This window comes from Hydra vulgaris, chromosome 12 (genome assembly GCF_038396675.1).
Source record: "Hydra vulgaris chromosome 12, alternate assembly HydraT2T_AEP".
Lineage (NCBI taxonomy): Eukaryota > Metazoa > Cnidaria > Hydrozoa > Anthoathecata > Hydridae > Hydra > Hydra vulgaris.
In genome coordinates this window covers 8,412,213-8,434,600 of record NC_088931.1, presented here as the reverse complement: position 1 = coordinate 8,434,600, position 22,388 = coordinate 8,412,213, and the positions used below count along the sequence as shown (strand labels likewise).

The 22,388-nt window shown below is 28.7% G+C and overlaps 2 protein-coding genes across 3 annotated transcripts; both read left to right on the top strand.

The window, feature by feature from the left end:
• Positions 1 to 5,410: 5,410 nt before the first annotated feature.
• Positions 5,411 to 6,304, top strand: LOC136087932 (uncharacterized). The gene has a single exon (XM_065811560.1). It carries the CDS (start codon positions 5,411 to 5,413, stop codon positions 6,302 to 6,304), a length of 894 nt encoding a protein of 297 aa, XP_065667632.1.
• Positions 6,305 to 11,322: 5,018 nt separating this feature from the next.
• LOC136087843 (uncharacterized) lies at positions 11,323 to 20,129 on the top strand. 2 transcript variants are annotated; one of them, XM_065811432.1, is made up of 3 exons: positions 11,323 to 11,526; positions 17,425 to 17,516; positions 19,601 to 20,129. In XM_065811432.1, the coding sequence occupies exons 2-3, from the start codon at positions 17,430 to 17,432 to the stop codon at positions 20,009 to 20,011; spliced, it is 498 nt and encodes a 165-aa protein (XP_065667504.1). In that variant the 5' UTR covers positions 11,323 to 11,526; positions 17,425 to 17,429; the 3' UTR covers positions 20,012 to 20,129. The 2 variants fall into 2 exon arrangements, with proteins under 2 accessions (XP_065667504.1, XP_065667505.1); XM_065811433.1 differs by lacking the exon at positions 11,323 to 11,526 and adding an exon at positions 17,087 to 17,223.
• The last annotated feature ends 2,259 nt before the right edge of the window (positions 20,130 to 22,388 follow it).

The window sequence follows — 22,388 nt, the reverse complement described above, 5'->3', positions numbered from 1 at the left end:
TTTTAGTTGCACTGTTGGTGCCTTATTTTTATTTTACTCGATGTCTTTTTAGGAGACAGAGGGGTCAATCCGTGGTTTTGTTTTAGTTTATGTTTGATTTAAACTAAATAAAAAAAGGAAAGCCAAATAACTGAAGGTTAAACATGTTAGATATGAACACATTTTAAAACTTATTTTAATATAAAGTTAATTAACAATTTTTAATGTTTCCTTGCATTATTTTAAATTTTAGTTTAAGTTAATAAATATTAATAAATGTAAACTTTTATTCTTAATTTAGTTAAAGATGGTCCTTAAGTTTCCTAGTTGTTGCTTTTAGTAAACGCAACAACTAATAAACTTCAAGATCATCTTTACATTCCATTTTATAGTATCATCAAACTAAAAATATGTACAAGTATTGTATAATTTTTTTATACAAAACTTATAAATATTTTTTATTTCATTATAGATATTTATAATAAATATGTATAACTACATATTTTTATTTGATTTGCATCTTAAAGTTGCAATTGATGAGAGCTGCAAATGATATGGAAATGTCTGCATGGCAACTTTGATTATTCTGGCTATAAGCAAAATGAGATATAAAGTCGGAAAAGGTGGTCCACAAAGTTTTGTAAATTTTGTAGACAGTAACAAACTACCACGAGGTATCATTCCAAGTTATCATGGAAACCGCCTTCGTGTTCTAACAATATCTTTCAACAAAGCAGTAAACTGTAAATGTTTACAAGCAACTCTTCGAAAAATATTTTGTAGTACAACCGCAATCAAACAAATGTTTGCGTTTGCAGTATTTGGGAAACTTTATACTGGATCCTGGATGAAAATGTTTTATGTAATATCAGAGCATGCAACTTTTGAGTATGTTGCTGGTATCCAGGTTGTGAAAAATGTTATACAAACGATTTTTGTTTTGTAAACAGACCGATTTTTTTGGAAAATCGATTAAGCCAAACATTTTAGAATCAGTAATATATTTATGCTCTTTTGATGAAGAACTTCTTAAAATAACTTCTGCATGTCTTATTACAGTGGAAGATGTTTTAAATAAACAGTATAATAGATATTTTTCAATTACTATTACAGACACATTTAAAAAGCAGAAAGTTATTGCAAGGCTTAACAATATATAGTGTGAGGAATTATAAATAATGAGGAATTGATACGTATGTTTAGTGATGCCAATGTATTCCCCTAATGCAACAATTTGCTATACCTCTTGCAAATAAAGATTAAAAAAAGACTGGAATATCTAGACAGTCTAGACCTAAGTTTGAAAGAAAAGATACTTAAATGATCAATTAATGTAGCACGTAAAAGTAGAAAAAAAGATTAGAAATTGAATGCATTATGCTAATATTCGACCTGAAATTTGCCAAAGGCAAGCATCCAAGCGCCAAAAAGTGAATGAAAAAGACAAAAGAAAATTAGAGAGCAAGCTATCAAAACTGAGTTTTAATGAAATTATAAACTCATACAAACACTTGTTCAACGACCAACTATATGATTTAGAAGATGTCATGTTAGGAAGAATTGTTGGGAAAAAACTATACCATGAATGGTACGATCAAACATAAAACATGCAAACGTGTTTTGTATAATATAATTTTGTACAAACGTGTTTTGTATAGTAGAAAAAGATAACAAATGAAAAAATGACTTTATACACACCATTTGTTACTGGAAAGATGATGAAACTGATATTGAAGCTCTTGACCATCGCATAAAAAAGAGTTGCAATTTTATTAATTTGATAACACCACAAAGATATAGCTTTCACCAAAGATATAGTATTCTACTCAAAAAATTCTTCAAGTGTTGCGACTTGCCAAAAATTTACTGCAGTGTTGTGACTTGCATAAACACACAGCAACAAAAACTAGTTCAAATGATGTACTAAGCCCGGTAGTTGTTCCTCTACCATGTGATTGGACTTTGTTGTGCACACGCTTGTGAAGAGTTGCCTTTGTATATATAATCTTGATCGTCATAAAATTTTCTACAAAACAGCCTTTTTTGTTTAGTAAAATTTAATTTTAGTTTTGGGAGCTTTGAAGTTGATATTTTAGAAAATTTTTTTTTTTTGACGAGGATCAGAATTTTGAGGTTTGCTAAGGCAAAATTAAGTTTTTTTTAAATAATTTTTACACCATTAGATAGAGCACAAAGTTCGCTACAAAATAGTGCCTCGTATTTTTAAAAGTTTTTAGTTTTAGCTTTCAATAAATTTAAAAGAAACAAAATTGCTAAACCGTTCACTTTTTTGTTTTGTTTACTCTTACCCCAGTTTACTCTATTTTTTGACAATTATATTCTATTAATTCTTTATTTTGCGAACACCTTTTTTTACTGCTATTGACTTTTGACTAATTGACAAAGTACAGTCACTCAATAAAGGTTTTAAAATATTTTAGAACTGTATCTGCATTTAATTAAAAAAATTATTTTAAAAAATTTATACAATTTATACAGAGGGGCAAAGGCCATTAAATAAGCATACACCGATACAGTCAAGTAAAATATTTTTTTAATAATTCTTTATTGTTTTTCTTTTATGCTTTTAAATACAAAACTGATACTTATATAATTAGCACAGTTTTTGATTTTTAAAGTGTGTTAAAACATCATCACATTAGAAATAGACTGCATCATGCCAAATTTGTGCTGAGATTTGCCAAAAAATTTTTAGAGTGACCACTTTTAAAGTATTTTTTTAATATGTTGTTACTATTCATACTAGAAGCTCAATTCCAAAATTAAAAAAAAAAAAAAAATTAATTTGCTCTCTGATATTAGATGTCAAAGTTTGACTAAACTTTTAGAAATATTGACCAAACGTTGTCAAAAGCATTTTTGAACTTGAAAAACAAACAAAGTAAATACTTTACAAGAAGTATTCCACTTGATTATTGTTGATTGGCTAGTTCAAACCAATAATTAATAAAATTGGTAAAGGAAATGTTTTTCTTTGTCCAAATATCACGCTTCAAAATATGCGAAAAATGATTTTTTTTGTCCTTTTTTTTAATTTTTTTATTTCATTTTATATTTCGCTGTTAAAATAAATTACTGATGAGTTTTACATGGTAATTATCAATAAATAAAATATTTTAAAAACAGACGGGGACTCAAAGAAGATACGGATGATGCAACATCACCTCAATCTTTTCATAGAACCCTTTAACATAATAAAGTATTGATATTTCAAATTATAAAATATTTAAAAAGGGTTATAAAAGTCTATTAAAAATATAAAAGTAATAAAATAAAAAATATATAAAATAAACTAAAGATATAATAAGAAAGTAAATTATTTTTACAATTACAAATAAATTTTACAACAACTATATTTTAATTTTAGGTATTCAAAAAATTAAATACAAACATATACAAAAAGACTTAGTAATTAATACATTAAAAGACAGGTATATCATTAGTAACTACTAAGAATAATAAGTAAAGTTCATTTGAATAAATTTACAAAAGTATTTTTGAATTATTATTCCGTAAAATTAAAAATTTGTTTTTTTGCTTGAAACTTAAATGAGTTTAATGATTTTACCATATTTGCATTTGTTTTTTGAAAAGAATTCCATAACTTAGGTCCTCGATATGCTCTTGAATATTCTGTATATTTATTTAATTTCACTGGCAGTTTAAAGGAATTTGAACGATTGGTTTTATTTGATTTATTATAAATCTTTCTCTAGTTAAGTACCTACAAGTATAAAAACAGCTATGGGAAAGTAAAGGCTTAGCCGCAGAATCAAACTCTAAAATGAAATTTTAATCTTTTTACGCAAACTAAATTATGCAAAGACATTATCTCTTTCATTCATTCATTCTCTCTTTCCACTTTAAGAAATGGAAAAAGTGTTACTATAACAGATCACAGGAATCCATTTCATTTAATAAATACAAGCTAACTCGTGAAAATTTTTGTAAAACTGTAAGAGCAGATCATAACCTAAAAATCAATAAAATTAACAAAAACATTGAATATCTTCAAAAAACTAATCCTCAAAAGTTTTGGAACAATATCCGAAAAATTATATCTAGTCCAAACACTCGTATTTTTACGATCAAGAAGATAGAAAGGAAATTGTAGAAGAATTTCGACAAAACTTTAATACGATTCTCAACACTCCCGCAATTACTAACAACAATTCCCAACACCGCAATATTCCCCAACTTATAGTTGAACCTAATAAAATACTCTTATCAACTTCCGACATTGAATCTTGTATTTGTAAGCTAAAGTCTAATAGATCACGTGACTCTTGTGGAGTTACTGCAGAACATCTTAAATACTCTTCTAACAACAACCTACTTACACGGCTTTCAAAGTTTTATAATAGTATCTTTAATAATGGAGCTGTGCCGGAGTACTTATCAACTTCCATAATTATTCCAATAGTAAAATCCTATAAAAAATCTCTTAATAATTCAGATAACTATTGCGGTATTAGTATCACATCTATCTTGACAAAACTCTTTGAATATATTATCATGCAAGCAGGGGAGAACTTGCACCCTTGATCCGTAAGCACCTATGATCCTATAGCCTTATCTCCTTACTTACTTAACTTATTAAAGAGGGCTGATAACCAGCGTGTTATAAATATCGCATCTTCAAAATTAATTGTGTTTTGGTTAGAGAGTAGACTACTATTAAATTTATTTCTAAAGAGTTTGATTTTGACGATAAAAAGTAGTTTTTTTACTTTTACAAGGAACCCCACATCTTTAATATTATTTTGAGTTGAATAATTTTGCTTATGTCATTTTGTAACTAAACTATTCACCTCTTGTATGGTTGCTTTTGGTAAGCTATGGAAGCATCTAATATGACAAAAAAAGAATTTTTGTAAAAATTGAGCGGGTTAGCACCCTTGATCCTAATGCGTTTATGCACCTTTGATCCTATGATCAAAGGTGCATACACACACACAAACAAAATGTTTAACCAATAAAGTAACATGTACAATATGTCATATTGTTTTTAAATAAATTTTTTTCTTCCAAAATGTAGCCTTAAAAGTAGATTTTATACTAATTTGTTTTTTTTTTGTCCTCCTAATACTTTTATATAATATAATTGTATTCATTGACCACCTAGAGGTAAAGTTAATGAAAATGAAATGCGAGCAGCTGTTAATGCAGTTCTTAATGGTGGTACAGTTTGCGTGTATCTAAAGAGAGGAGAATCAATTTAATGACACTTAAGAGATATGTAAGGAAATATCAACTAAATCCAAGTACAGTCTGCAAACCTAACTTCATTACCATGCAAATCTTTACCAACGAAGAATAAACATCTTTATCAGACTATCTTTTAAGAGCTTCAAAACTTTACAATGGATTGTCAACCAAAACAACACGAAAACTTGCCTATGAATTTGCAATGACTCTTTCTAAGCACATTCCTAAATCCTGGAAAAGTTTACAAATTGCTGGGAAACAGTGGCTTCGTGGTTTTATGTTATGTAGGAATGAGTTATCTTTACGAAATCCAAAAGCTACTAGTATGGCACGAGCAAGTGCTTTTAATCGTTATACAGTCGGAGAATTTTTCACCAATCTAAAAGATGTTCGTCTGCGACACAAATTTCAGCCACAAAGCTTATATAATGTTGATGAGACAGGTCTTACAATCGTTCAAAAACCAGTTAAAATAATTGCTGAAAAAGGAGATAAACAAGTTGGAAGGATAACTTCAGCAGAAAGAGGGACATTGGTAACAGTTTGTTGTGCAGTTAATGCAATAGGAAACTCAATCCCTCCATTTTTTATTTTTCCAAGAGTTCATTTCAAAGGAAGTATGTTAAATGGTGGTCCACCTGGATGTGTTGGGGTTGCAAACCCGTCTGGCTGGATGAATTGTGCAATGTTTTTCGAGTGGATAAAACATTTTATTCAAAATATGAAATGTTCACCAGCTAATCCAGTGCTTTTACTTCTTGACAACCATGAGAGCCATGTTTCAATTGTATGTTTAGATTTAGCTAAAAAAAATGGCATAACTATGCTGTCCTTTCCACCACATTGTAGTCACAAGCTGCAGCCATTAGATCGGTCAGTTTATGGGCCTTTTAAACGTTATTACAATGCAGCCTATGATGATTGGGTTGTATCTAATCCAAGACCGATGACCATACATGATATAGCTGCAGTTGCAAGGAAAGCTTATGCACAAGCTTTTACTTTGTCTAACATTTTTGCAGGATTTGCTGTGGCAGGAATTGAACCCTTTAATCCTAACGTATTTTCTGATAATGAGTTTTTGCTTCATATGTAACAGATCGTCCAGAACCTATTACTGCTAACCCATTTCCAGATGTTATTGATTCAGTTTCTGCTACTGTTCATGCCCCAGCTTTTAATCAATCATTGATGTCAAGTCTGTCATCAGGGCCAGCTTGTAGTGCATTGCCAATTCAGCCTATATCTGACCCTGTAAGTCAACTATCCAGTGTTTCTATTATTATCTCTCATCAAGCATATTTAGAAAAATTAGACCATTTCCGAAAGCTGGATCAAGGAAGTTCATTAAAGGACGTAAGCGTCAGCGTACCCGAATACTTACAGACACCCCTGTTCGAAATGAACTAAATAGGCTTCAGAAAATGAAAAAAAAGTCTCAGTCAAAAAAGAAAAAATATGAAACGCAAAATAAGATCTTCATGACAAGGAAAAGAAAACTTGATCTTGAAAGTAATGAAAAAAAAACGTTGAGTCTCAGTAAAAAATAACATTTTTTTCATTGATTTTTTCTTTTAAGAAAGATAAATTTGTAGTAAAATTAATAATAACTTTATTGGTATTTATTATAGACATACTTTTGACGACTTAAAATTAATTCTTACACATTTATGGTATAAGTTTGATCTCAGAACATGTATACACACATAGGATCAAGGGTGCATATAGGTAGGATCATGGGAGCATACTGGTATGCACCCATGATCCCAATTGAGGGTTCTTAGTTTTTATAATTTTAAATCTACTGAAAATATTCTGGCAAAAAAAAGATTATTGAATTATAATAAGGTATAAAATTTGCTATTATGTACTTTAGAGATCGAAATGAAAACATATATTCAGTAAATTAGCCTGATAGATTTTTAGGATCATGGGTGCATACTCTCCCCTATGTCCGGAAACATCAGACTCCCACTTTCATCTATTTGGTTTCAAGCAAAATAGCTCCACCCTACATGCAGAGTTCCTATTGAGTGAGACATTAAAACACTATAATAATAATAGCTCGCCAGTTTATACCTGGAGTTTAGACGCAAATAAGGCCTTCGATAGCTGTAACTTGGGTTTGCTGTTTGAGAAATTTTATTACAACAAAAACTTACCGTTATCAGTAGTTCGCGCACTACAATCATTATACCGCTCGGATACAGCTAATACATCATACCTTGGACAAATTTCAATCAATCTCTAGAGCTCTTATAAAATCTGGAATTTCTTTTTGTCAACCATTAACTATAGTGGATTTGTTCAAATCTCTGGCTGTGTACCAAATCTCTGGCTGTGTACCAAATCTCTGGCCGTGTACCAAATCTCTAGTTACACCAAATCTCTAGTTACACCAAATCTCTAGTTACACCAAATCTCTAGTTACACCAAATCTCTAGTTACACCAAATCTCTAGTTACACCAAATCTCTAGTTACACCAAATCTCTAGTTACACCAAATCTCTAGTTACACCAAATCTCTAGTTACACCAAATCTCTAGTTACACCAAATCTCTAGTTACACCAAATCTCTAGTTACACCAAATCTCTAGTTACACCAAATCTCTAGTTACACCAAATCTCTAGTTACACCAAATCTCTAGTTACACCAAATCTCTAGTTACACCAAATCTCTAGTTACACCAAATCTCTAGTTACACCAAATCTCTAGTTACACCAAATCTCTAGTTACACCGAATCTCTAGTTACACCAAATCTCTAGTTACACCAAATCTCTAGTTACACCAAATCTCTAGTTACACCAAATCTCTAGTTACACCAAATCTCTAGTTACACCAAATCTCTAGTTACACCAAATCTCTAGTTACACCGAATCTCTAGTTACACCAAATCTCTAGTTACACCAAATCTCTAGTTACACCAAATCTCTAGTTACACCAAATCTCTAGTTACACCAAATCTCTAGTTACACCAAATCTCTAGTTACACCAAATATATCATACGGATTAAAAATTTGTGATTATAACAATACTTTTCTTAATAATTTAGACGTTGTTGGAAGATCAGCATTAAAATTTCTCTTTAGTATTTCAAAATACAGCAAAAACCATCTGCATTAATACTTTAAAATTAATGACGCATTTACCATCCTAGTTCAAAAACAAATTGAATCTGTTTATCAGATTACTGAGCAATCCGACTTGTTTTTTCTTGATTTTAACTCAAATATCTGATGTTAATAAGGATACATGCTTTATCAACGAAGTAATGAAAATTTGCAACCGCCTGCAAAACGCCATAACAATGACGTAGAAGATAATATAGCGAAAATTTTAAACCAGCCCTTTGAATTCTGAAACATTAGAGAACAAAGAATAATATTCAAAAATTTGATGGAAGAAAGCATTCCAAGAAGAATCTAAATTAGAATTTTAACTATGAGTATAAACTATTAGTTTTATGCCCTGTGTATTTTTTACCTGTAATTTTGTGTGATGAAAAGAATAAATGAATAAATTGATTGTGACATGATCAGGGTTAAAGCGCTGAGTTCACTGTAAAATTCAATTTAAAAAAATTTGTATTGACCTTTAATCTACCTTATTTGTAAAAAATACTTATGGGCTATTGCAATAGTTTAGTAAAAATAACATATAAATAGTATAGATATTTTCTTGGTGCTTCTATATTTATTTATAAACGCTTAAATTCAGTATGTTTCCATGTTACTCTATTTTGTATTATATTTTAAGGCCTTAAAGAGTTATGAGCTAGCAGGTAATTGGAACGAATTCTCTAATTGAAAATTGTTTAAACAAATTTCTCTAACTGAAAATCGTTTAAACAGAAATTTTGACAATGCAGAGAAAATATGTGCGTATCATCGCTACACATTGGGAGTAGAATGGAAACAAGGAAAAAAATGTATGCACTCTAATCACAAAGTACAAACAGGGAAGAAAGCATAATTAGACAACCCGCACCAATATCTATGACATTTCAAATACCTTCCCATTATAATTCATACATTCCAATTGGTTCAGTTATATGCAATCGTCATCGAAAAGAATATTATTCCGAGGCAAGGAAAAAAGAAACAAAAATAATAACTGAACACAAATCTTCAGCTACTGATTTGATTTTATGCCAGATGAGTTTTTACAAAATCAAGAAAAACTTAATACTTCAAATGAAATCAGAGAAAATATAACAGCTTGACATGGGACCAGTCCAATTAAATTCCAGTTTAAAAGAAAATTTGAGCTTATCAATGAATCCACAAAGCAACAAATGTGAAAGAAATATAAACGTATGGAAGAAACCTTTAAAAATAAATTTGCAGCATCTATTGCGCCAGGTCACTCGGAAGAGTTTTTAAAAGTGCTTGAAGGTGATGAAAATGCCGAAACAGAAATTCCAGATGAAATTGGAAAAGTTGTAGAAATGTATAAAAACAGTGGTGCAACAAGTCAACTTGCAATTTTGGCATTTTTTGATTATCATAAATACACAAAGCAATTTAAATGCAACACATTTAAGTGCACAAAATATAAAATAGGACTTGCCAGAAAATGGAAAGCCTCACAAATTTTTTTTAATTTTTTAATTTTTTTAAGTGGACTGTTACAAGATATTTCTTATGATATTTTCAAAATAGAGTATGACAGTGGTGCTGTTGAAACTGTAACTTTTTAACAACATTTTAACCATTTTAACAGCAAAAAACAGTCTCGCCATTGCTTTATATAGAGAAAGTCGCAAAGAAATTGCGTACGAGCCTCTGTCCAACTCAAGTTTAATGCGGATACTAGATGAAATTAAACTATCTCATAGAAAATGCCAGGTTGGTTTAAATGAAACGGCTGCTGCTGGGATGAATGCATTTGCAACACTTGAACAATTCGCAAACGTGTTCAATAAAAAATCAACTGTTGAGAAACTTGAAAGATCAAAAAGGCGTTTAAAAACTAAACATAAACTTCATTGAAGCTTTTTGGAAACTGAAGTTGCAACTCGATTTGCCCTTTCTGAACATTCAACTCGATTTGCTCTTTCTGATCCTGAAAACATTAAAATGCAATCATGTAGCATTTTAAATGATTCTGTATGCTATGAATGCAATGAGCTGTTTGAAGTTTTAGGTGAAGTCAACCAAATAGGAAATGAAAATGATGTTGGTGATGATGTATTATATGACATCAAAGTATCAATAGGCAGCATCACAAAGCATATGGAACACCTCTTAAGAGATTCACAACAGAAATAGGCAAAGAATGATGCAAATAAACTACTAGATGACAAAACAGCATTTTGGTTGAAAGACTATTCACAAAAGATATTACCCGTGGAGTTTAGAGAGGGTCAGAAGGACTACTTTGGGAAGAAGGGCATATGTATGCATATAGATTTTTTTTTACCAAAAAAATGACATTCTCAAAAAGCATGTTTACCTAACAATTTAATATCGCTGCGATCAAGGTGTTTCCTCTGTTATCTTTATTGCTGAATCAGTTCTAAATCAGTTTCGCCTAGATAAATTATACTCAAAAAAATATGATAGAGTAACAAGAAAACATTCTGAATTCAAACGCTTATAAATAAATATAGAAGCACCAAAAAAATATCTATACTATTTATATGTTATTTTTACTAAACTATTGCAATAGCCCATAAATATTTTTTATAAATAAGGTAGATTAAAGGTCGATACAAGTTTTTTTAAATTGAACTTTTAATCGACACCATTTGGTCAATATTTCTAAAAGTTTAGTCAATCTTTGACATCTAATATCTACAGAACAAATTAATATTTTTTTTTAAATTTTGCAATTGAGCTTCTAATATGCAACAACATATTAAAAAATTAGTGATTTTGAAGAGGGTCACTATTGAGCTCTGCCTGATTCTTACAGAAAGTCGCTCTTAAAAAGTAAAATTTAAAAAAATTTGAAGCAAACATTTTTTTATTAACTAATGCTAACTTGTTTCGGTTAAAAATATTAAAAATATTAAAATTGAAATTTTTTTTCAGAATATTAAAATCCTATTTCTGGTTCGCGACGGATAGTGCGGCAGCAGGCTATTTTAGTATGACGTCACACTGCTATTGGGATTTATGGTATGGATGGGTTTCCGTGATGTCATTTTCTTGTTTATATAAGCAAATTATTGAAGAATAAAAGTAATTTTTAAAACCAGATATTTTCTGGTTGAAGCAGATCAGGACTGATCGTTTTTATTATGAAAAAACCACTAGGAGTACCAAGCTCTAAGTTAATTGTTGGTCTTGTATTAGAATTTTTCCTCTCCTAGGTAAAATAAAATACTTTACTCTAATTTTACTTTCACTCTAATTTTAGTTTTATATTACAAATTTTACTTTTACTTGAATCAAATTAGGTTCACTTAAGTGAACTTGATTCGATTCGATCATAGATAGAGCATGACACGTTAAGTAAAAAACGATGCAGTTGCCTCAATCTTGCTAATTAACTTGTAGTCTTAACAAAGAGCTCTTTATGTGGCCTCAACACTGCATGCCAAAAGCACTACCAGGGTCACAATCCATGCGCAACATGGCACTTTTAATATCCTGATATTTTACAGCTGTTGATAGAATCAGCCTTTTTGAGAATAATAACAGTCAGCTCTCAGAAAGGCTGAATTTTTGTGAGTTCTTACTACCAGCTGTCTTCAGAAACATACTAAGTTTTAAAGCTGTACCATCATTAGTAGATAGCCATAAGAATTGTATAACCTCCTACACAGAGGTACAAGAAAAACCTGTGAGTAGAGTCATGATATGATATAATGATATTTTGAGAAACTTATTTGTTCAAACAAGTTGAAATGATGAGCGATAGTTTGAAAAATGACAAGTGTTCCAAGAATATAAATTATGTAATTCTTGTATTATATATTTTTTCTGCAAATTGCCATTATATAAGCAATCCGTAAAATGGGTCATAATTGTCGTATCAATAAATGTCTATTAGCTCAGTAAATAAATCAAGGTGGTTCCATTAATAATATGCGTTAAACTTCAGTTACTTTAAACACATTATTGAAAATCATTATTACCATTAGTATAACAAAAATTATTATTTAGTATGACACAAAAAATGCAATAAAATAAAAAACAATAATTAACTATAAAAATCTGTTTTGCAATATTACCAGTGAACAAAGTTATTTTTACTTTAAAGGTGTTTAAGGGTGGTTTTTTCCAAAAAAAACACCCTACCTGTAGCTCGTTTGAAATACTGTCATTATGTTTTTTGAAATCAGATCTTAAAATTTTTTAAAATTTAAGTCTAAATAAAAGAAATAGCGTATTATTTTTTACATACCATGTCTTGTAGTTAATATTTATTTGCTTTGAAAAACAAGATATTAAATTCTTGTTTTTAAAGATTTTAGTAGGAAAGAAAAGTTAGAATCTGATTAAGCCATTTAAATTTGAGAAAGAAATACTTCTTTGCCACCAGAAACTCTTGTCAAAAACAAAACCACTAATGTCATTATCTTTAAGAGCCAAAACTCTCATTGCAATGCTATTACATTAACTCGCTTTAGGATTTATTTAGAATTTCTCAATATCATAATTACACAACAATGAGAAGACATACCACAAAAAGTGTTTTAAATTTCAATGAGAAGAAATACCACAATGAGAAGACATACCACAAAAAGTGTTTTAAATTTAAATTTAAGGTGTTTTAAATTTCTATAGGAAAAATATTTCTTTTATTATGTTTACCAATACCTTAATAAAATAAGCACTTAAATAAGTTTTTGGCCATCCCAACAGATGTTAAAGCACTTTATTATTGGTTGATGATGACTCCGCATTTATGGTTAAAATGTTAGTATAATCATCTTGTTTAGAATATCCTAATAAAATTTCCAAATTAAGTCATTCTCGAATAACGCGCTTATGTGATTTGCATCACCCAGATTTATTTAATGATAATTACCAAGATTTTTCATTATTAATGGCTTTTGATAAAGTCTGGCATGCTGGTATTCTGTCTTGTCCGTAAGCTCACTAAACATTTGAGAAAGCTCACATTAATATCTAAGAATGTTTTTGAAATTATTGAATTGTTTCATCCTAATTGCAGTATTATAGTTGTCCTTGGTGGACAACACTCTCCTTCATTTCCAGTCACTTCTGGAGGTACAACAGGGTTCTGCGGTAGTCTAAATGATGGACAAAATGAAAAAACAATGTGTTTGTAACAAAAGTATATCATGATAGTTCAATACCTGAATGAATAAACTGCAAAAGACTAGAGGTTGTTATCATGGCTGGTTTAGAAATGATGACCTTTAAAAGTTTTAAAAAACTTGTAAAAAAAAAAAAAGGTTTATTAAGCATAGTTAGATTTTTCACAGAAACATTTTCTAGTTGGAAATATATGCACCAGATATACAATTGAAATTGAAAATAAAATTTTATTTGCTAAAGAACTGAGTATAAAAAGTAAAAATATTAACTTCAACATCACCTCTTCTAAATAAAGAATGATAATCTCCTTACATATATGTAAATATATATAAAAATATAGAAATATATGTCTATATTTTTGTCGTTAATTTTCTGATTAGATAGCATAACACAAATAATAGCACACAGCAATTGACCACACTGTTAAGCTAATATTTTGTCATGTAGATTTGAGATGTAATCAGTAATCAGATTTGTTTTTCTTACTGTACAGAAGACTTTTAGCTATATTCCCTGATGTAGTTCTACCTGCTTAATCTAATGAATTTGGAAAATCCTGCTTGATTCCTGTTCTTTATTTATGTAACTCCTGTATTTTTATCTTTCCTACTTCAAAGAAATGAGTGCATGGACTCCTGCAGCCTTATGAACTTTCATAAAGTGGTTCACAGACCTTACATTAAATCCAGTTGTTGTACTTGTTGTTTGTCAATAGCATGCATCGTAATCATTTGACTTTCTTTTTAAAGTGCCATCTTCTTGAAATAAGTCCAAAAATATCTGCTTCATGGTTTTAGGATCTCTATTTATAATAAATCTCTGTTTAACTGTAAATACACCCTCACAGATCACATTGGGCACCTTCAATGCCCTGATTTATTTGATGCTTTTCTTTCAAAACTGTTTGCATTCACTTTGATAATTTAATATTTTTCATTAAAGATAATAGTAAAACCTTTTACTATTATCTTCAACTTTTGTTTTGATAAAAACTTTTGTTCTGCATCAAAGTTTAAGACTGCATATTCTTATAGGTTTCTTTTCTTATCTAAATCATCAAAAAAATCTCTGTAAAAAAATCCTTATTTATTACTAAGACTATTAATCCCATTTTAAGTTAATTCCATCATCAGGGTTGAAAAGTCAGCAGGAAAAACATAACCACAATTTTGTTAATAATAGTGAAGCTATTATACATTTTATGTCTTCCACTACCATTTTAGCTAAATTCGATTTAGAACTGATTTTGTTAGTTCATATGTGATATGGGCATTTTCAAACTGAAGAATCTGGAAAACTGTGATTTTTTTAGTAGACTCGATAGTCTGAGTAAACTCTAATAAATAGCCCAGATAGAGGTAGAGCTCATTAGAGGGAATTGGTCAAAGAAAGCTAATTGAGTTTTTAAAGTCTTCTCAACAGTGAACCACAACAGATTGCAGCAGCTGTCACAGATGATATTTGGTTAATTTTTTCTCAATCATCTTCTGATTTTTAGTTACCATTTTGATTTAACTTATCTTCATTAAATGACAGCAAAACCTATATAGGTTAGGTTTTACAAACATTTATTAAATACTATGATCTGCATTCTAGAAAGTTATCATAATACCTAATTTAGTATTAAATGAAGTTTAAGTACTTCCACTGTTAAGTTACCTTAAAGTTTAAGTTACCCCCACTTTTCTCAAATTTATGAGCACTTTTTTGTCAATCTTGATGTATTTTGCAACAAACTTTGATATTTTTAAGTTGCTGAACTGTCTAAATTTATTTGTTAATATTAACTTGTTTATCAATGCTTTAATTATTTTCCAATAATTGAAATAATATGCAAATTGTTATCAACATTTTTATAGTTTATTAGTTTTATTTTAACACTAGCATTATGGATATCTTTTTGGTGTTTAACACTATACTGGTGAGCTCCAAATAGATCTCTATAACGACACCCATGGTGACACCCATCAGCTCCTCTGATGTATACTAGATTAAATTAAATATTTTAAAAAGAAACAAACAAAAAACAAAAAAAAGCATCAACAAAGAAAGGATATAAAACACTCAGATCATGCTAAATTTACTGCCCCTAGGAGTTTCAACTACTTAACTTTGAAAAATTAAACCAACCATTCTATTTGCTTGCATCTTCAACATAACACAGGATTATATACTAAGTTTTGAAGAATTATATAAAGTTGTTAAAGATTATACAAAGTTGTTATACCTTTGTTAAGATTATACAAAGTTGATATAAGGCCTTGTTAAGAAGCATTATGCTGTAAACATTTTACATACATATTGATAATTTTATCTATGCCTTAAGCCATTGAGGTTCTGTCAAAATTTTTATTAATTGGAATGTTTAAATTGTCTTTTGATATAGTTTAAGCAGCGTTTATTTTAAAAACATCAAGTTGTAATTAATTATTGTAAAAATTTTTGTGAAATAGTTTAATTTTTGAATTTGTGAAATTTTTGATTTTGTGAAATAGTTTAATTTTTGAGTTAAAAAAAAACAAACAGTTGTATCAATTATCTATGATGTAACATCTTCTGGTTTTTTTGAGTTTCAGTTGATTCTACACCTGATATACACATATCTCAACTTAGTATAATCTTGCAGTATGCTGAAAATAGCAAGCCAATAGAACGGTTAAATTTTTCAAAATAAGTAGTCACACTGGAGAATATTTAGTTCAAACAACCCACAGGTTCTTGACAAAAGAATGCAAATTAGATTTTTCTAAATTTAGATCTCAATCGTATGATTACAGATATAAATCTGTACACAAGATTTTTACCTTATGCTGGACATTCATTAAATTAGATTGGCAAAGCAGGAGTTGAATATTGCATAAAATGGGTCAAATCTTTTGAATTCCTTCAAGCAATTTACACTTTTTTGATTGCTGCAAAACAATTGCAGGTTATTCAAGAATATTCTGCAAAGATTTTGAAGTCATTACCTAGTATGTAGTGGGATGCAAACGAAAAGTCAATTACCAAAATAAAATGCAACTATTATGACATTTTGGACACATTGTATTCAATATATGAGAATCATTCATTTGATACTGAATCTCAGCTGAATCACACAATTTGTTGATGAAAATAGAAAAGTTAGAGTTTGCACTTTTAAAAATTCTTCAGGAAAGAATTTGTAATAGAAGTGATATCATATCTCAATCCCTTAGAGGTTTGAACAAGTTACATCTACGATGTCATCTATGATGAGTAAGTAAAGTTCAATACTCAACAAATAAAAGAATTAAAAAAATTAACCCTATAAAAAAAAGTTTTAATGCATTTATAATCATATTTGAGTGAATGTTTAAGCAAGGAATAGAAAAAAAGTTTTTGCTGATCAGTTTACACATTTTATTTTATTCACACTCTTTTATTTTTTTTTATATTTAGTTATTTTAATTGTATTGAAAATTATAATGGAAATTAATTGTAGGTTGATGATGGTAACACATGAGTGTAAATCGTATAAATTAAATTCATTTTATTGAATGTATATATATATATATATATATATATATATATATATATATATATATATATATATATATATATATATATATATATATATATATATATATATAATTTTTTGCCCTTTTTTTTATTAAAAAAAAGTTATTTATTAAAAAAAAATAAAAATCAATAATGTTTTTTGGTGAAGCTTAATCAGACTTGGAAACTATTGCAACAGTTTAAATACATCAATAAAAAATTAAATGAAAGTGCAACATTTTTGGTATTTGTGTATTGGGGTATTTATTTTTTCATTTTGAACTTGATTATATTTTTGTACATTCTACATATTCAGTTGTGCATCTGAATGTTATTAATCATAACCAGCCAACCGGATGTTTTGCATTTCTTTGTTGGAAATTATTCTATTTTGTATAATTATGCATGATTATTATAATGGTTGTTAGCAAAATGTTTTATCAAATTTTATTACATTTCAGATTTAATGGCTATAGAACTGTGGAAAAGAACACCAGCTCAAAGGATCAATGATGCTTATGCAAAAAATGAGCAGGCTAAAGAACAATATAAAGTACGTTATTGGTATGCAATTTGTATAAATTTAAATGTAAATAAATTTATGCAATATAAATAAATTTATGCAATTTGTATAAATTTAGACAAAAATTATTTTAGAACTACTTTTTACAAGTAGTAAAATAGAAAAGCAGAAAATAAGGTAAAACAAAAATGTAATAATAGAAAAAAATAACAATTAAAAAAAAATCTAAATATCTAAATAAAGAATCATTAAAACTTTTTAGAAACATGATTGTGTTTTTGTGATTTTTCAATAAATAATTTAGTTTCCTCAATTATTTTAATAACTTTATATGTGCTTAAATTTACCAACAGCCAATAGGCCAGATGAACAAAAAAAAGCAATTTCTTTTACTTAGTAATTGGTCAGCTTAAGTGAATAAAAACTTCAGCAATTTTGCTTAAATTTTTATTCACGTAAAGCTGAGCAATTACTCAGCGTTTTTGGAGTAAATTGCTTAACTTAACAAAAATAAATATTTGAGCAATTTTGGTCAAATTTTCGTTCACATAAAGCTGAACAATTATTCCAAAAACTCTGAGTAAAAGCAGTTGTTTTTTTTATTCACCGGGCCTAATCACTGTTGCTGAAGCTAAATCAAGATTTTGTTTAGTTGAAAATGAATAAATAACATTAGAGGAGATATTTATACATTTGATATTTCTAGGGTGGGCAGATAAAGCTCATAGCCAAAAGTCATAACTTTACAGGAAAAACAAAAAAATGCAATAAATGTCAACTTAATTAATTTAAATTAGTCATATTTTATATGTAAATAAAATTAGTCATATATCATATTAAATAAAAAAGCCTTTTTTAATTAAATAAAACCGTTATGTATTGATGAAAACAGTCAAGATTATTAGCAAAAATTGAATTTTTGACTTATGTTATTCAGTCCGCCGACTTGAGATTGAAGACAAAGTTTTGAAAATGTTGCAGCTGCGGTAAAAATTCGCAGAAATGTCCTTTGCAGTGAAAAATATCAGCTCTTCTTTACTCATGAGTTGATTATTTTTTATGAAACATTTTAGCTCATTTTAGCACCCGAGTTATTCATTTCCTCTGTGTAAAAATTAAAACGAGGATGAGTCCTAACCCTAACAGGACACTGAGAAGATCTTCGTTGTAAATTATATCTATAAATGTTTGATGTTTAACATACTGACAACGTTTAAACTTTATAATCAGTTTTCTTAAAAATGTTCGGTTTGTTTGGTGTTGTAAGTTAAAATTTTGAGCTTAGTGTCAATTATATTCATACAAGTTTTATTGTTAAAAAAATTTACCATCTCTGTTATAATTTTTTATTATTCAATATTTTAAAATTACGTCAGAACGAAACAATATCATCAAAAATTTATTATATCCTCAATATTTTATGCTTGTCTACTGCTAATTCCATGAGTGATATGATATAATACATAAGCTGTTGTCATGGTATTTAAATTATAATGGTACTCGGTGATGTTGCTTAAGATGATATGTTCTGAGACGCTCAAGATGAGATACAACTCTTTATTGAGAAAAGCACTTTTTTTAAAAGTTATTTTCCACGAAGCTTTATATTGGTATTTCAAGAGCGAAAGCTTTTTCAAAAAATCACAAACTTTTTTAGAGATAGGAAAGGTTTATTGTTTTTTTTTGGTTGAGATAATTACTTTTTACTTTAGTATAGTCCATAAAGAAATGATTTTATTTAATTTTTTTTTTGTGATTATTTTTTTGTTATTTTGAATTCTTTTTGAGTTCCATTAAAAAAAGCTTATCTTAAGAAACTGGCTGCCTAAGATGAGATGGGTGTGTTAAAAATAACGCGATTTTTGGTATAAAGAGTTTTTGAATGAACTATTCATTTATATTCTTTGAGAGGAAAGACTATATACGTTCCACTTTTTATTAGATATATTTTCTTTATAGATCAACTTAGGTTTTGTAGATCTAAATAAGCGACACTATTTTCTCTATTAAGTCGATTTCTTAAAGGATTTTATACAGTTTCTAGAATGTGTGAATTATGTCAACTTTTTACAATTAGTTTTTGAATAAATGGTTTTAACGTTTTGTTTTAATAGAATCAAGATTTTAAATCTGCTGGTGAATATTACATAAGTTCAATACGCGATGTTATTCCAATTGTTCTGCAGACATCTGAATTCGAAGAAGAAGTACGAAAATTGAAAGTAACATGTTACTCAAATCTAGCAGCATGTCAGCTGAAGTTAAAGCAATATGACCGTGTTATAATTAATTGTAACAAAGGTTTGGAGTTAGAACCCGACAATGTGAAATGTTTATATAGGAGAGCAACTGCACATTTGTCGTGTGAAGATATTGATAATGCTGAAAAAGATGTTAAAAAACTGATATTACTTGAGCCTAACAATATGGCGTTTCGCCAGTTACTTTCTAGTTTAAAAATAAAAGTTTCGGATAAAAATAAATTAGATGCCAAATTTATGAGAATGTTCATGAATACCTCATAAAATTATTGGGAACATATTTAATTACTTTAAATGAAATATTGTAATTCTAAAACGAAGATGGTGATGTTATAGCGCGGTTTATTTTAGATAATTAAAAAATTCATAATTTTGTCTCGTCTACTTTTGTATTTTTATAGTACGTTTAACCGCGGAAATAACGGTAAATACGAAGGGTTATGACTTCTTGTTATCCACAGCTACCTGTATAAAAAATATTTAAACTTTGGTTTAATAGTAACTAATTGGTTTTATGTTAGGAATAACTATGGTTATAAAACAAAAATCAATTATTTAATTTAATATGCAAAAAAAACATTGAACAAAATTTCTTTGTCATTTTTTATAAGAAAATTATAAGTCTTTCTGTATAAAATTCTTTTATTTGAAATTTTGCCACTTGTTTAATTTCTTATTTTTAGTTTCTTATTTTTAATTTAACTTTTAGTGTTAATTGTCAATTTATTAATAGTGTACAAATATATTCAGTGTGAAATAAGTGACATCAACTGACTTAAATAAGAGTTGGCGCAGTAAGTTGTATATAAATCGACGAAGGGTTTTGGTTAAGGCATATTCTATTTATTTTCTTCCACGGGCGCCGTCCGTTGCATTACATGCTCGCATAAATTTGATTTAAACAACTCTAATTTTATATCAAGCAGTTCAACATAACTTTGTACTTGTAATGATCCATGCACTAGAGTTGAGCCCAAGTTTCAAAAATGATTTTTGATATGCACATCAACGTTCAGTTTTGTCGGAAGTGAAATCGTTAAACAAATAGAGGGAAAAATCTGTCAATGAATATAAATTTATTATATGAAAACTATAATTTATATATATGAAAATTACGCATGTATTAAGTTTGAGGTTATTATAAAAGAACCGGTTCAGCCAAATAGATTATTATAAAAAAAACTATGAGTAATTAATCTATTTGCAATGAATAATATTTCTTTCCTATTACAGATCAAAAACTCAGATTAACTTTTATAGAATGCCAAAACAAAATATTTTATTATTTTGTTTTATTGTTTATTTAATTACGATTCCTAGCAAAATACTAAATTACTTAATCACGTATCAATTAAGGGCACACATACTGAATAGCAGCCTTAAAATAGCTTCTAATTAATTTAATGATCATGCAACAGTACTTCAAGCCGGAATAATGAAAAATACCCAAAAAGTTGAAATGGTGCGTGGAAAAGTAATATTGGCACCACAAGAAGCTTTAATAAGACGACGCATTTAGCTTTAATATGACAAAACGCTGCATATTGTAAATTATGGTGTTAATGAGACTTTAGAAGGCTTGTTATATTTAGGAAAAATAAACAGTGTTTACAGTTGCAGTAAGAAAAACCAGGTAAACGTTACAACTTACCTACTTGTTTCATTTGAATTTTACATCAAAGTCATTTGATGTAAAATTCAAGATAATGATCTTTTATGACACTTTTAAGTTGTATTATATTATCCAATTACTAGTTATAAATAGATAAAAAATGATGCCTAAAAACCGTGGTAAACAATATAGGAGATTACAGGTGGAAAAAAACATAAGCATTAATGGTTTTCTAGTGATATTTATTAAGCATACATGTCAATAACGGGCGTTACTTTTGATTAGTCTTCATGACTGTTTGTGGCTCTTCCTATGCTAAGCCAACAATATATTCGGATATAAAAGCATTTTATAGCAAAATATAGCATGAAATTCAAATGAATAAAATAAAAAGTAATTAGAGATTATGCTGAGGTTTATATTAAATTGTCTTAATCACTTTCAATACATGTTATCGTTTCTGCAATTTAAATTTTGGTCCATTTTTTTGGCTTAGAACCACCTCTTCCGATAAAATTTGAATTTTGTTTGCTGTCTTAAATTTAACACCTAAAGCTTGCGCCAGAGTCACCCAATTGTCATTTTGCTCATCAAATTCAACAACTCTTCTTCTGTCATTTGATAAATATAAACATGTTTTTATTAATATTTTTTCGGTTGCATTTATTTTAAGCCAAAAAATTGGACAAGTCGGATTTGGTTATTCTAGAAGTAAACTTGGTGAAATAAATGTTGACACGGATTTAATTTAATAACAGACTTTCGGGTCATAGTGGACATATAAAACAACAATCTTTCAATGCAAAGGCTAAACTTGATTTTATTAACTTATGTAAGTTCATGTCCAAGAAGGCCTATTATAACAATTTTAGATGTTAATAATACCTTATAAGTAACATAGGTAACATAATAATTGGAACTTCAACAAATAAAATAGAGAAAACATTTGAAATATATACTAGCACCAATCTACAGTTTCTTTTTAAAAACTACCACTTTTAAAAAAATGTAAAATAGCGCTGAAAACAT

Bases quoted from the DNA above. Each gene is read 5' to 3' on its own strand.
- LOC136087932 (XM_065811560.1), top strand. From the start codon at position 5,411: ATGACTCTTTCTAAGCACATTCCTAAATCCTGGAAAAGTTTACAAATT.
- LOC136087843 (XM_065811432.1), top strand. From the start codon at position 17,430: ATGGCTATAGAACTGTGGAAAAGAACACCAGCTCAAAGGATCAATGAT. The intron at 17,517-19,600 runs GTACGTTATTGG...TTGTTTTAATAG, and splicing joins AGGCTAAAGAACAATATAAA to AATCAAGATTTTAAATCTGC.